The 14,194-nt window shown below is 52.4% G+C and overlaps 1 protein-coding gene across 4 annotated transcripts in view; it reads left to right on the top strand.

Annotated features, from left to right (window-relative positions):
- The window catches only part of Ergic1 (endoplasmic reticulum-golgi intermediate compartment 1), a 95,812-nt gene that overhangs the window by 49,617 nt on the left and 32,001 nt on the right, over nucleotides 1-14,194 (top strand). For 3 of the 4 annotated variants that reach the window (NM_001398572.1, XM_087570234.1, XM_087570233.1), the window contains 2 exon segments: nucleotides 407-468; nucleotides 5,307-5,379. In NM_001398572.1, the coding sequence (NP_001385501.1) occupies nucleotides 407-468; nucleotides 5,307-5,379 (135 nt within the window). 4 annotated transcript variants of the gene reach the window in all.

Genomic DNA, 14,194 nt, shown 5'->3' with positions numbered 1-14,194 from the left:
AGCCCACTGTGGATGGTACCAGGCCTGTGTTGGGGATTCTGCGTTCTATAAGAAAGCAGGCTGAGCAAGCCGTGGGAACCAGCCCAGTAAGCATCAATTCTCCATGGCCTTTGCATCAGTTCCTGCCTCCAGGTTCCTACCCTGCTTGAGTTCCTGTCCTGACTTCCATTGGTGATAAGCAGCAATGTGGAAGTGTAAGCCAAACAAACCCTTTCCTCCCCAACTTGCTTTTTGGCTGTGGTGTTTCATCATAGCAATAGAAACCCAACTAAGACAGTGGGGCCCTCATAAGGCCTCTCGGGGTTAGGAAGGAGCCTTTGGTAAGAGCTAGCCCAGGTGGCAGCCCTGTCTCTGCCTCAAGACCTGTACCCTGCAGTTGTCTAATCCCCCCGTTTCTTCTCCACAGGTTTGACATCTACAGGAAGGTGCCCAAGGACCTCACGCAGCCAACATATACTGGTGCCATTAGTGAGTAACTGCCCATTTTACCGTTAACCCAGCCCTCTGCCTAGCCCTCAAATAGCCATGCTTCCATGCTCTGCAGAACTCTGGAGCAAGGAGGAAAGAAGGAAGTGCAGGGGGGGGGGGACATGCCTAGCATCCCACGGGCCCTTCGCCTCTCTCCTCGAAGCATCTCTATCTGTCCTTGCTGTGTAACTCTGCAAGACAGGACAGCCAGCCATGACCAGTAGGATGCAGCAAATACCAGTGCAGGTTCGGGATCCCTGATCTCAAAGTCCAAAGCAATGTCTCCTAGAACCAGAACTCTCTGAGTCCTAGCAGGCGCTGTAAGTGGAAAGTCCACCCCTGGCTCTGTATGATAGGTGGCTTTGAAGATGTGATAGTGCCTCCAAGCTGTGGGGAAAAGTGCTCCAGACACACACACACACACACACACACACACACACGCACGCGCACACACATGCACACACACACACACATACACATATACACACGCACACACGTGTACACACACACACACACACACACACACACACACACACACAATTTAAAAGTAGCTGGAGAGTGGTGACTTAAATCTCTTTAATCCAGCATTTGGGAGGCAAAGGCAGGCAGATCTCTGAGTTCCAGGACAGCCAGGGCTACACAGAGAAAGCCTGTCTGAAAAATAAAAACTGATACCAAAAAACAACCCCAAGAACAACAAACAAACAAAAAGACGTCCATGAGAACGGATCAGAGGTATGGGAAGGATGCTTTGACCTTCCTGCCTCTGAAACGATTTGAATTATTAATAATTTCAGCCGTTGAAAGAAATCGCAAACTCACCCTGACTTAGTTCAGTTAGAGGAGCCAGGGCATCTCAGAAAAGTAGCCATTTACAGCGTCAGGCAGGAAGGTATAAGTGAGCCTAGTGTCATGTCAGCAGGACAAGAGGACCCAAGGACCCAAGCGGAGAATAAGATGAGCAATGACTCTGGTGATCTGGAACCCAAAGAGTTAGGGGAAAGGCCTTTGAGTAAATGAGCTGGGGAGAGGAGACACACTCACTCAAGAACTCTGGTGACCCTGTGGATACCCTTCCCTCTCCCTACTCCAGTGTTGGGAGGCTGTAGCAACTCACTCCCACAGAAAAGAGAATAGGAATGTAAGATGGTGGCTTTCCTGTGGGGAGGCCTACACGTGGCAGCTCCACTGTGCGAGCTCTGCCGTGCAAGGGAAGTCAGCGTCACCGCAATTGCTCGAGTGGGTGTATGGACGCCTGATGTGACATAAGCCTTGCCGCTGAGGGATCTTCCCCACTAAGCTACAACCCTGGCGGATGTGACAGAGCAGCACAGCCCCAGCCTGGGAGTGAGGGGGGTGTCTTCTGCCAGATACCTGAGCGGTATGCTGCCAGAGGAGCAAGGCTGGGGGAAGAGGAAAGGGTGGATTACAGAAGGGCTCAGGAGTAACGCAAGGTAGGCTCCAGGATCTGTTCCTGCAGAGAAACAGCCTTCCTGGGAAGCTGGTGAAACCTATGGTAGAGTTAGGAGCATGGCAACAGTGCAGAGTCCTCTACACTGACAAAGGGCCATAGTTATGTCAGACGTGAACAGGGCGTCCAGGAGAAGCTGTGTGGGCACAGTCCTAGCTTAGCATCCATTTCTGTTCCACAACAGAACCACCGCCCCCCCCCCCCAAAAAAAAAAACAATACTCAGAACAAACCAAAGTCACCAGCAAGTAAGTGGAAAGGCTTTGGCCTCAGTTGCTTATTGAAAGGAGGTAACTCACCCAAAATGTCACCGCTTACAGGAGGGGCAGTCAGGACTAGGTCTTGGATGCCCCCGGATGCTTGGTATGAGACAGAGAGCCTCACAGCTGCCCCAGCCTTGCTGTGTGAATGTAGGCCAGGTGAGCAGCCTTGAGTCCTCTCTCAGGTACATTGGTGGCCTTTGGGGACCCCCACAACTCTAGCTACCCCCAGCCCTCTCTCCAGCTGGGTTTCCTAAAGCAGCAGGTGACTTCTCCAGTCGTGGGGGACAAAAAGCTCTTCCTGGGTGTTCGTAGGCCTTCCTGTCAGGAAGAGCTGGCTTCATCCTCCTGCTGAGAGCACTTGTGTGTCCTTGGGCAAGACTCCTGCCCCTGAAAAAGACTTGCTTAGACTATGAGAAACTCGGCTCCTGCCCCCTCCATGCCACCACATATCAGCTCAGCTCCTTGCAGATTACTCTAGTCTCCTGTTACCCAGCTTGTTGAGTAATCAGGTTTGCACCCTCTTAAAAACCCAGGATGAACCTGCACACTGTCTGCCCAGGGACCACTGTGTGCATGCCCCCTCTCCCTGGTCTCTGTTGCTGGAACACACCTTTCTCACCTCCACCAACAGCTCTACCTTCTCTCCAGCTGGCCCATGGCACCTAGGGCGGCCAGCCCGATTCTAGGCTATTGTCACTTAGATGTTCTTGTCCTGTCTTCACATGTTCTGTTACGAGGAAGCTCTCCAGGGTTTAGGAGGCCTGAGTCAAAGAGGGTGTACGTTTTTAACTATTTAGAAAGTTCTGCCTGGCAGCCCTCAGGAACGTGGTTTGATGATCTTTTCCTTACACTCGGGGAAGGTCTGAGGCATGGGAAGCCAGCCCTTAGCTACCATTTAGTACACAAATATTTATTAAGCTGGACCTTGGGCCAGGCCCTGTGCCAAGTGCTGGGACGGTGCTGATGAATGGGCTTCGGTCTTCGTCCTTGGGGCTCATGCAGCCCAGCCAGGCAGGCCGACTCAGGCATGCGCCATTGCGTTACGCTGTGGGATGGCTGCTATTAATAGCTGTGAAGGAGACAGCAAAATTCTGGGGCTCGAACGTCAGCCTGTGGATTTTGTTTCCTGCCCTACATGGCTCTTTCAACCTCGGAGGGACTCCTTAACTTTCCCTCGGGGTGTAAGGGTCCCGAGCTTGGCCCCTCCAATTTGGCAGTACCTGGCTTCCTACTAGCAAGCCTCTCCTGGGGTTACATTCCGGCTGCCCAGGGCCTGAGTCAGTTTCAGAAGTCTGGAGTCAGAGAGCCTCCAAGCCTTGCCCAAACATGGATTGAAAGCCTTCATCCAGCCTCTGAGATCTGAAGGCCTTCGTTGGAATACTTCCTCCCTGCTTTCGTGGTTTCCCACTCATTCAATTATTCAATAAATATATATTTTTATCTGTGCCTTCTCTGAGCCAGCACTGTTAGGCCCTGAGACCACAGTGATGCCAAAACCTCCCCTCTGGTTCCCCGGTCTGAGACAGGAATCAGGTGCACTTACATAAGTGGGGGACAGGGCCGATGGACCCCACTGAGTTACCTTGTCTACCTGCTGGGTGACCGAAGCTTTGTACCAAGCCTTTGCAGAAGCACACAGATCTCAGAGAAAGGCCTCCCCAGTCTCCTTCCCCCACCACAGTGTGGGTAGTTAGGACTCTGGGGTGTATCTGCAGGTGTGGAGCAGGAAGAGTAGCTAGAAGACGTCATTTATCCTAAAGTCAGCAACGACCTCCAGAAAACCTCCTGTGCTGTGTACTCCCGGCCTCAGCCACTGGGGCCGGTGTGGACAAAATGGTGCTGAAATGTAGGCCCTGGTGGCTCTGGACAGAAAGGCACAAGGTCCAGCTGTAGAATGCTTTGCCTGCTGGTCGACCGTTCCCCAAGAGGCAGTAACCACCCCCGTAGGCAGGAGAGCGGGAGCCAGGAGCTGGGTTGGTAGCTGAGCCACTCAGGGGGGTTCACCTCATAACTGGAGAGGATGTTTGCGCTTAATCTCTGTGCTGTGAACAGGACAACGCAAGGCCTCCGTCTACACAAACTCTACACATTGCCAAGTGCTTGAAGAGTGGCTGAAAGGGGGTGTATGTCCTGCTGTTACTAATTTAGAACAAAAGGAGGCTTAAAGCATGTATATCTGCATATACATATATGAATGAATATCTATACTGTTTGCTGTTTTGGCTTGGAGGGAGAGTCTTGGCTAGCCTGGAACCTGCTGTGTAGTCAAGGCTAGGCTTAAAATTTGGCCAGCCCTTCCCACCTCTGCCCTTGAATTCTGGGCTTCCTCCCCCAAAGGCAGGAAATTAGATAGGTGGCAGATGGACAGACAGACGTGGACGGAGATGCTTTTCTACTGTTACCTCCAGGTCTGTGTCCCAGCGAAGCTGCTGTTAGTTCAAAAAAGCAGAAATAGAAACGGAAGTCCATCTCAGTCTATGGCATACCTGGCGCCATGCTGGCTGTCCTGTGATGGCCACACGGTGACCAGGAGAGATGGCCCACTGCCACGGGCCAGCATCAGGACAGGGGCTGTGCATGCCACCAACCTGGGAAGAGAATCCAAGCTGCCATATGGCTTCTGGTGAGTGCGTCTGCTCTCACCCTGTTGCAAAGCGGACAACTCCCAAGGTGGACACCGGCTATAGCCAGAAGGTCAGACCTGTGGCAAACCGTGCCTCCGTCTCTGGTTCACTGATGTGAGAGAGAAGTCTGGTGGTCGCATGGTATCTCCCAGATGTTCAGTAAGCACCTCGTCCATGAGCACGCAGTCCTCTTCCAGGGCGACCTCTGCATCAAAGAGGTCTTGAGGAGCTGAGCAGAGCCCATTGCCTGTGTGAGGAGACCAACCTGGCCACAGGGTCAGGCCAGTGGGACTTTGAGTAAGAAGGGAATCACACTGAGGTGGTAAATAAGAGGGGCTTTGATGATCTCCACAAGGGTGCCCTTACCCTGTGTGTGCTGGGGCCTCTAAGCGGCTTTCCTCCAGGGTACAGGAGGGGCAGTGGGGACTGGCCCCCTGTGTGGAGCATCCTGCATCCCTGACGCTGTCTGTGTCTCCCACAGTCTCCATCTGCTGCTGCCTTTTCATCCTCTTCCTCTTCTTGTCAGAGCTCACTGGATTCATCACGACAGAAGTGTAAGTCATTTTTCTCTGGGGTAACTGGCTTTCCGGGGTCTAGATGAGAAGAGGGGGCAATTTAGAAAGGGATGGAAACCTTGCAACCGGCTTGCTCCTATATCCAAGCATGTGACATCACAAAAGGGCTTTGAGCTTGGAGTATAACTGAGCCTCACGTGTGAAAGCCCTTCACGGACAGAGCAGGATCACACACTCGTCACCCCTGGCCCCGAGTTTGGCTGGTGAGTTTCCCATGAGTCCTTTGATGTCGTAGCTGGAAGGTGCTCAGAAGGCCTAGGTAGCTTCCTCATAGAGGACAAGGTGGCCCACCTGGAAGCCCCTCTCGTTCCTCAGGCCCACGTTTAGGAATGAGCATGGGTTTCCCAGCAGCTGATGTCAGTCATCCATCCCTGATTCCAGAATTCGCTCTTATCCACAGCCTGGTAGCCCTCCTGCCTTGGGCCCTGACCTCATGCTTCAGAGCCTTTTTGTAGCTGTGTTTACAGTTAGCCGGGCTGGGCCCTGACATCCCCTTCTCCTGCCCAGCCTTGGAATTTTCTGTTTTCTACTCATGCTTCCTTCTCAGCCACGAGACAATAGGAAGCTAAAAATAGGCTGCAGCTGAATCGTACTGCCTTTGTCATCAAACAGCCCCTGTTTCATGGGGGAAACTGAGGCAGTGAGAGATAGAGCGATGAGCCCACAGTGACCAAGTGAGGCAGCCCCCCAGTGCTGAGAAGCTGGGGCCACCACCTCTTATGTCATGTCTGGATGTAGCTGCCCGTCTGCCGCTGGTGTGGGAGCATCTGTTCCCCTGTCACTCTGACATTGATTTTAACCCTGGAGCCCTTCCTGGACCTATAGAGAGAGCACCAGATAAGACATAAAAGACCCAGAGTCAGGACACTGTTTTGTTGTGTGACCCTAGGCAAGTTACTGAGCCTCCCTGCGTCAAAGGAGTGAGAGTAGACCAGACTCAAACTTCATTTCCAGCTCTGGAAAAGTTTTGTCTGCTTTCCATGGTAACAGACCATGTAGGGGTGATCAGAAGCCCCCCAAGTCCCCAGCAGGTGACTGTGACCATGGGGAGCATCTTCTTAGTGTGTCCCAAGGATTACTCATGAACTAGAGGTGGGATGGGAGCGTGCCGGGAGAAGAGACACACCCTGAAGCACAGCGCACCAGACAGGCATCTGCCAGCCTCTGCAGGCTGTGCTCTCCTCTGGGATGGAGGCCACTCTGCAGACCGACGTGTTCCGGGTGGGTGGCAGCAGCGTGCACCTGTGACAGCAGCAAGGTGCAGGTGTGCAGGCAGGTGGCTTTCAGACACAGCTGCAGGTGCTAAGGCCCCAAGGGAGGCAGAGATGGCTTGGGGGTCTGAAGAACCAAAAGGCTGCCATGCCTATAGTGAAGTGAGCAAGCAGGGGCTCAGAGGCCAGGCTAGGTCGAGCCACAGCTCTGTAATTGCTTAGCCAACAGCATTTGGGCTTTGGCTGTGCGCTCCTAAAGCTGCTCTCTCTACAGTGCATCTGTGTCTGCCGGCTGTGGACACGAGCAAACGAGCTACGCTGCAGTTATTCCCCTGGCGTCCTTGGGAATTTGTTTCTGGGACCCTCACCACAGAGGTCCTGATATTTCAGTACAATTGCAGATTTGCATAAATACACATATAATTTGCATAAAGACTGCCTATAATCCTTTTCTGCACATTTTTGTTTTTTTCTGTAAAGATTTATTTTGTGCGTATGAATGCTTCTCTACATGTGTTTCTGTGCACTATGGGCATACATGGTACCCTCGGAGGCTAGAAGAAGGTATGGTAATCCCTTGGAATTGGAGTTACAGAGGCTTGTAAGCCTCCATGTGATGCCAGGAAGTGAACCTGGGTTCTCTGCTAGAGCTGAACCATCTTCCCACTCCAGCCTCTTGCTTTTGTGGTTTTGTTTTCCAAGACACAGTCTTACAAGGTCTTACTATGTAGCCCAGGCTGTCTTCCTGAGCAAAGTTGAGTGTCGTCATGCATGGTCCTCCTGTCTACTTTAAACTGTCTTCATGTTATTTGAACATCTAATACAAGTCATTGCAAAACCACAGGGGAGTAGTGGGAGGTGATCTGAGGAAACAGTGGTGCTCGGTGGAGCGAGATAATGAGGGCCGGGAAAGGGAGGACACACGACAGACCTGGTGCTTTCTGAAGACTGAACAGGTTGGCCTGGCTAGAGAGTACTTAGCCTGTGGACTTTGTCACCTGTGAACCCTGCCTCTTGGTGCCTCTGTGTTTCCCCTGTCACACTTGTGGAAGCCTTAGTCAGCTCTGCCCAGTGAAGATGTGCCTTCTGCACTGAGGCATGATCGCATACAAATGACTTTTGATGTCGGAGCTTGGCCTTTAAAGGCTGTGTAGCTGGCTGGGCCGCCGAAGCAAGCCCAGGCGGTGGACTTTGCCCACTGTTTACCCAGGGCAGGGCTGTCAGTGTCAGAGTACAGTGTGTTCCCCATGGCACTCCTCCCTTCTCAGGGACTTCCTCTTCCTACCTCCTGGATGCTGTGGTCCTGGGAGGAAGGAAGAGGGCTAAGGAGACTCAAACCTGGCCCGCTGGCTGCTTGTTGCTGTTGGTGAGAGTCCGAAGTCCCTCCCTTCTTGTGCTTCCTTACAGTGGTCCTGACTTGTCAGGGGTCCAGGCAGGCCTAAGACTTAACGTTGCAGACTGGAAATGGTTGCTTTGTCCCACTAGGCTTCTTTCTTTATGGAGGCATCCCTGCCCAGGAAGCATAGAGGTTGGACAAAAACTGAAGGGGAGTGCATTCTCTTTCAGGGAAGCCACTGATCCTGTCTGGTGGCTTTGTGACCACAGAGGGTCAACTGGTTCCTCTCACCATGGGGATGAACATGAATCAAGGAAATGAGATTATGGTGTAGCCCTGGCCTGTGACTGCTGGTGATGTGAGGTGCTCATCCTGGCCCTGCAGAGTTAGAGGGAGGTGGGTTTGTGTGTGACCTCCTGAGCTTTGGCTGGGCTGGTGACAATGGGGAAAAAAGGCGTCCCATGGATATTCAGAGGTACCCACCTCCCAGATGTGACTGTCGGTTGCCCTGGCTCTTGACTTCCGAGCCCCTGTAGGCTTTGATAGCTACTCACCTGGTGGGGGTTTATGATATGAAATCAAGAGTTGCCCAGACACTCCACTTGTTTTTAACATACTATTCCTTATGGTGCTTTCTGGGTATTGTAACTCTACATACGCTAGTCTCATACGCCCAGGTTAGCATCTTCCAATGATTGCCTCAAAACTTGTCATGAACCCCCTTGAAGTCTCTGGGGGAAACTGGAGCACCAAGAAGCTAAACACCCATAAGGTCCATAAAAGGGAGCAGGGGAAGCAGAGTCGAAGCCCAGGACCTGTGGACACCTCCAGTCTAGGCACCCTACCCTGTCATCTGCCCATCTCTGTAGGGCATGTTTTAAAGCCTCACGTACATGAAAGCCACAGCTTTTTGGTTAAAATTATTGATGGTTAGGAATAGACGCTTCAGTGAGCAAAGCGTATTCTTATGCAAACCTAAGGACCTGAGTTGGGTCACTGGAACCTACTCTACTCCACAGACTTGTCCCCTGACCTCCATGTGTATACTCCCACACATCATCCACATGCACAATAATGGCGATACATTAAAATTACACTTCAAATCTATTGACTGGGGGACTCAAGATTCCCCCATAGAATTAGGTCGGAAGCTGGAAGAGGCCACTTCAGGAAGTAGGAGCTTGGAGGCTACCTTGAGCTGGCTCCCAGAACTCATTCCTATACTGAGCCAAAATTGGGGAGACTAGGAATTTATCCAAGAGAAGAGTGGGGGGGCTCCATCCTGCCCAGCACCCCTGAACTGAGTCTCAGTTGTCACTGGCGGGACTAAGCTGTCACACCATAGAGCATCTTCACCCTTCGCAATGGGAGGCGTGAAGGCTTCTAGGCATAGAGGAACAGATTGGTTATTCAGATCCCCTCTGAAAGGTGGATCTGGGGAAGGGTGAGCGTGAGCCACAGCCCCTGGTGAGGAGTTGGGTGATTGCCAGGAGGAGGGGGGCAGCTGGGCAGCCGGCAATGGAGCCATCCGGTAGGCAGGAGCTGCGTTTTCCCTACAGAAGTCAGGATTTAAAAGCCAAGGTTCCTGAGGCTTACTGGTCAACCTACCCGCCTCCCTTCCCACTCCCACCCACCAGTCGCTGGAAGTTTCCATTTGACCAGATTGTTAAGCATGGAGGCCAGCAACCTTGGGCAGGAATCTGAACTATTCAAGTGCTCTTCGAAAAGCAAATAAAATTGTTTTCCATAGATGTCATCAGACTCACGCCTCAGCCTAGAATCTCAAGGCCTTCGGCCACATTCCACCTACAGCCCCCCCACCAGGACCTCCCAAGCCTTTCATCTCTCTCCCTACAAGGCCAGTTCTCAGCCACCACCTCCTACCATGCGCCGGCTGGTGCCCCCCACCTGGAGTGTCCCCCCCCCCTGACTCCTCCATCAGCACGCACTCTTCCACTTCCTGGGACTTCTGAGAACCTGGCCCCCACACTCTCCTGCACCCCCACCCCCACGTTTTTGTGTTCGTTTCACAAACGATGTCCAGGAGGCCTCATTCCGGTTGGGGGTTATGACACTGTTCCTCCCTCGGGTGTGGCAGAGGAGCTGATAGAGGGAGGTTTTCAGAACTGAAAGCCTAGGAACCTCTATATCCCAGAGGCCCTGAGGCCCCAGGGTGGCACTTCTGAAGATGATCAGAAAAGGCAGTGACACTGCATCACAAGTGTCCCTAGGGGACGCCCTGCCTCCCAGGGATCTCTGTCCTCTCCAGCCAGTGCTGGCACAGTAGGAAAGGGGAGACACAGAGATCCTGCCCAACCCTGGCTGGCTTCGTTACAGGAGATGCCACATGCTACAAGCCCGGCACTGTCCAGCTTTTAGTGGGGCAGAACACACTGGGCAGGGCTGTGCCTCTTACAGTGTACTTGACCCTCACCACAGTGGTTTGCCCGAGATTAGTGTTTCTATTCTACCTCATTAAATGTTGGTGTTGATGATGGAGATGGTGGCTCGGGACTGAGCATTCAGTCTGCAGTGAGACTGTTCTCGTCGGCCACCTTAGCAGCCTCTTTAGTGATATATACAGAGTCATCGGGGTTGCTGGGACCATAGAGGGCGTGGCGTTCTCATGTCACCTGCACAGAGGGCGTGGCGTTCTCATGTCACCTGCACATCTCCTCCACCAACTTCAGATGCCCCAGGTGACTTACAGCGCATGCCGTGCACATAGTCGTGGCATCATACTGTGTCAGGAACAAGCTAAGACGTCTGTGTGTCCAATACAGACACAGTGTCTGCTTCTGAGGAGTTTTGTTTGTTTGTTTTGTTTTGTTTTGTTTGAACTTCAACTGGTTGAACCCAAGGATAGAAATCCTATAGAAATGGAGTATCAACTGTCCTGGGAAAGCCCCTTTTATTTCTGGGGAAAGTGAGGCTGTTGAGGACAAAGCCCATTGTCCAAGCTCAGCCTATCAGGAGGCACTGCAAACATTGGCATCTTGGGCTCCCCTTAGCATTGTGTTTTCTCTGCCAAGCAGAGCCCATGGTCAGCCCTGGAGAGAGAATGACACATGTGCTTACACACGCGCACACACACACACACTCACACACACACACGTCATACATGCACACACATATCATACACACACACACCATACACATATACACTACACCTAATGTGCATCACACTACACACACACCACACATACACCACACACATTCATCGCACAAACCATACATACACACCACAGATACCACACACAAACAAACACACACCACATAACATACCACGCACACACTTATGCATGCACACATGCATGCACACACAGCCTAGCCTGGACAGCCTGTAGCTTTAGCCTCTCAGTATCCCCAAGAGGTGTTAAGAATTCTTGCTCATTTCCTTTCTCCCTCCTTTTCCCCTCACTGGATGCTTCGCAGTGAGGCATGTGTGACATATAGCAGATGCACAAGTGCAGAATGCAGTAGTCAGTGAGTCTCACTCTCACAGCCGTCACCTCAGCTGAGCCGTGATACATGAGCCATGACTTCTGCCATCTAGAAGGTTCTTTTGCACCCCCACCTCCTGCCATTCTTTAGACTTCTATTGTCCTGGATTAATTTGCTTCTTGTAAACTCCACCCAGAACTTCTCCAGTTACCCCAGTGAGGAAGCTGGGGCCCAGAGAGGTGAAGCACCCTGTCCCAGGTACCTCAGCTTCTCAGTGACAAAGGCAGGAGGGGAGTCCACAGGTCTTCTTGCCTCCTGAGCTGGCTATGGGGTGTCAGGCCAGTAAGAGTCCCTAAGCTGTAGTAAACCCACAAAAATGTTTTTCTTCGAGGTGAGCTGATTTTTGGCAGGCCGTTGGCCTTTTAAAATCAGCTCAGCCCCAGCCAGTGGACCCAGTCAGCCTTGGCAGCCCTGCATGGGCGGCTGAGCCCGCACCTGGGGTGGCAGGAAACTTGCTGGCCTGGAACATTTGCCTTGGACACAGGAGGCAGCCGTGCTGACCTCATCAGTAGGCGGTGCAGACAATTGAACCATATACATCTTACAGCCAGGGGGAACAGCCAGTTCTGCCCTTACATAACCACTGGCCCAGGTTGCCACGGGCCATGCATTTATCCTCCCCTCAGGCACCTCAGCCCCTTCCTGCTGTGTGGCCTTTCAGCCCTGGCAGCTGACCACTCCAGTTCTTCTGGCTAAGAGACAGGGAGCGGTGCCTGGGAGAAGCCTCCCCAGGGGCGGTGAGCTCACCTGAGCCACACCTGGGATTTGCCTCACTCCGCTGAGGTCATCTCCCAGGATTGCCAGGGATGACCTCATCCCATAATCCCCTAAGTTTACCAGGTGGGAAAGGTGAGCGCTCATGGAAGAGTCTAGCTGGGAAGGGAAGCCCTCTCCTTTGGCCACTGCTCAGTTCATCACACAGCAGTTTCCTTGGAATTAAGGCTGTGGTAGAATTGAAATAGGTGCTGAGAGTCAGGAGGGCGAAACTGGCTGGGCAGAAATGGATCCTTCTGACTGGATCTCCCATGAACTGTTCGCCTCTAATCCGCTAGTACAATACCATCCAGTACCCTGAGCAACTACCTGTCCTTCCCCACACCTCATGCCCTGTCCTAAACCTAGATAATGAGGAGAAGAGGAAGCTGGGTAGCCCCGGAAAACTTGGAGCTTGAGGTTCTAGCTCAGTTGATTTCTGCTGTGCACTCTCAGGATAGAACACCCCTCCTCTGAACCTCGGCTCCCTGAGCTTAGAATGGGAACGAGGGCTTTGCACAGGAGCAGATAGGATGACACAGGTGCATTTATTTACTCAGCTTCCTTGACTGGAGGGCACCCTCTCCCCTTTTGCCCAGCTTACTGGGCTGAGTTGGGCAGCCCGAAGAGCAATGCATTTCTTTGGCTTTCATGTCCCCAGGTATGTATTTGTGGTCCCCACAAAGAAACAAGCTGCGACTATGCTCCCGAGCCCGTTCTTGTTAGTTAGGCACTGACCGTATCACATCAGATGGGCCTCAGTCAAAGCAAAATTCACTTGCTCAGCCCGATCTGTTCTTTCCCAACAAGAGCCATTCACTCCCTTGGAGTCCTGGTACAACCTGTGTGCAGGACCCGAGGGATCTAACTGATCCGGGTGATATTGTTTGTTTTATAGCTTTTTAAAAGAGAATTTTTATCATTTTAAAGTGCATGCGTGTGCGAGTGTGTGTGTGTGTGTGTGTGTGTGTGTGTGTGTGTGCGCGCGCGCGCGCGCGCGCGCGCGCACTTGTGAATGCAAGCACTCACAGAGGCCAGAAGAGGGCATTGGTTCTCCTAGAGCTGGGGTTGCAGACACTGTGAGCTACCTAATTTGGGTCCTGAGAACAAAACTTGGGTCTCTCCAAGAGCAGTCAGTGCTCTTAACCACCGGGCCATCTCTTCAACCCCAGAGTGTCTCATTTTCAATTGACAAAATGGGGCACAAGGTGATACTTTGATAAACTGTCAGATTGCCAGCTCATCTGGTTAATATGTCCATTACCTTAAATGAAACATGTATGATCCCTGTGAGAGACATTTAAAGTCTCTGTGAGCTCATTCGAAGCACACAGTGTGTTGTTACTGCAGTCACCATGCCTGTGCAGTAGGACAGCAGGACTTCTGTCATCTGTAACTTCCTCTCTATTGGCCAGCATCCCTGGTCCCCATCCATGAGTGTTCAGTATAGCCCAGCCCACCTTCTCCAACACTGCTCAGCTGAGCAGCCTTCGAGACCAGGCCTGGAGATGGGGTTCCTCCTCCCTGTAGGGAATTATCCTGGCAGCTAGCCCCTAAACTCAGCCCCTCTCCCTGCTTGCTGCTTCCACTCCATTCTTAATGTCCCCTGATTCGGCGAAGAAGGGAAGAACCAGAACCAACCGCTTATGTGCCTCCCTTGGCCCATCCGTGTGTGTGCAATCGGTGTGCCATGCCTCCCAGCAGCCATGGCTTCTGGACCACTCTAGACACTGTGGCTCCTCAAGTTCTCAGTCCTGCTGAGGCACACACTTGCCCATGTGGCTCTGCTCAGCGTCATGTACACCGCCTGAGCCGTATCCCAGCACCAGAACCTGACTGAAAAGGGTCACACCTCTTTGGCTCTCACACTGCATCTGCCTGCCTCGACCCTCTTGCAGACTATCAGCCTAGACGCTCCCTTCTTCAGGCCTTGGCACATGCTATGGGGGCCTCCCTCTCCCTGCTGAGATCATGCTTTCTTACCATCTGC

Source organism: Rattus norvegicus, chromosome 10, assembly GCF_021556685.1.
Source record: "Rattus norvegicus strain SHRSP/BbbUtx chromosome 10, alternate assembly SHRSP_T2T, whole genome shotgun sequence".
Classification (NCBI taxonomy): domain Eukaryota; kingdom Metazoa; phylum Chordata; class Mammalia; order Rodentia; family Muridae; genus Rattus; species Rattus norvegicus.
The sequence above is the reverse complement of the archived record's forward strand: the minus strand, read 5'-3'. Positions and strand labels throughout refer to the sequence as shown.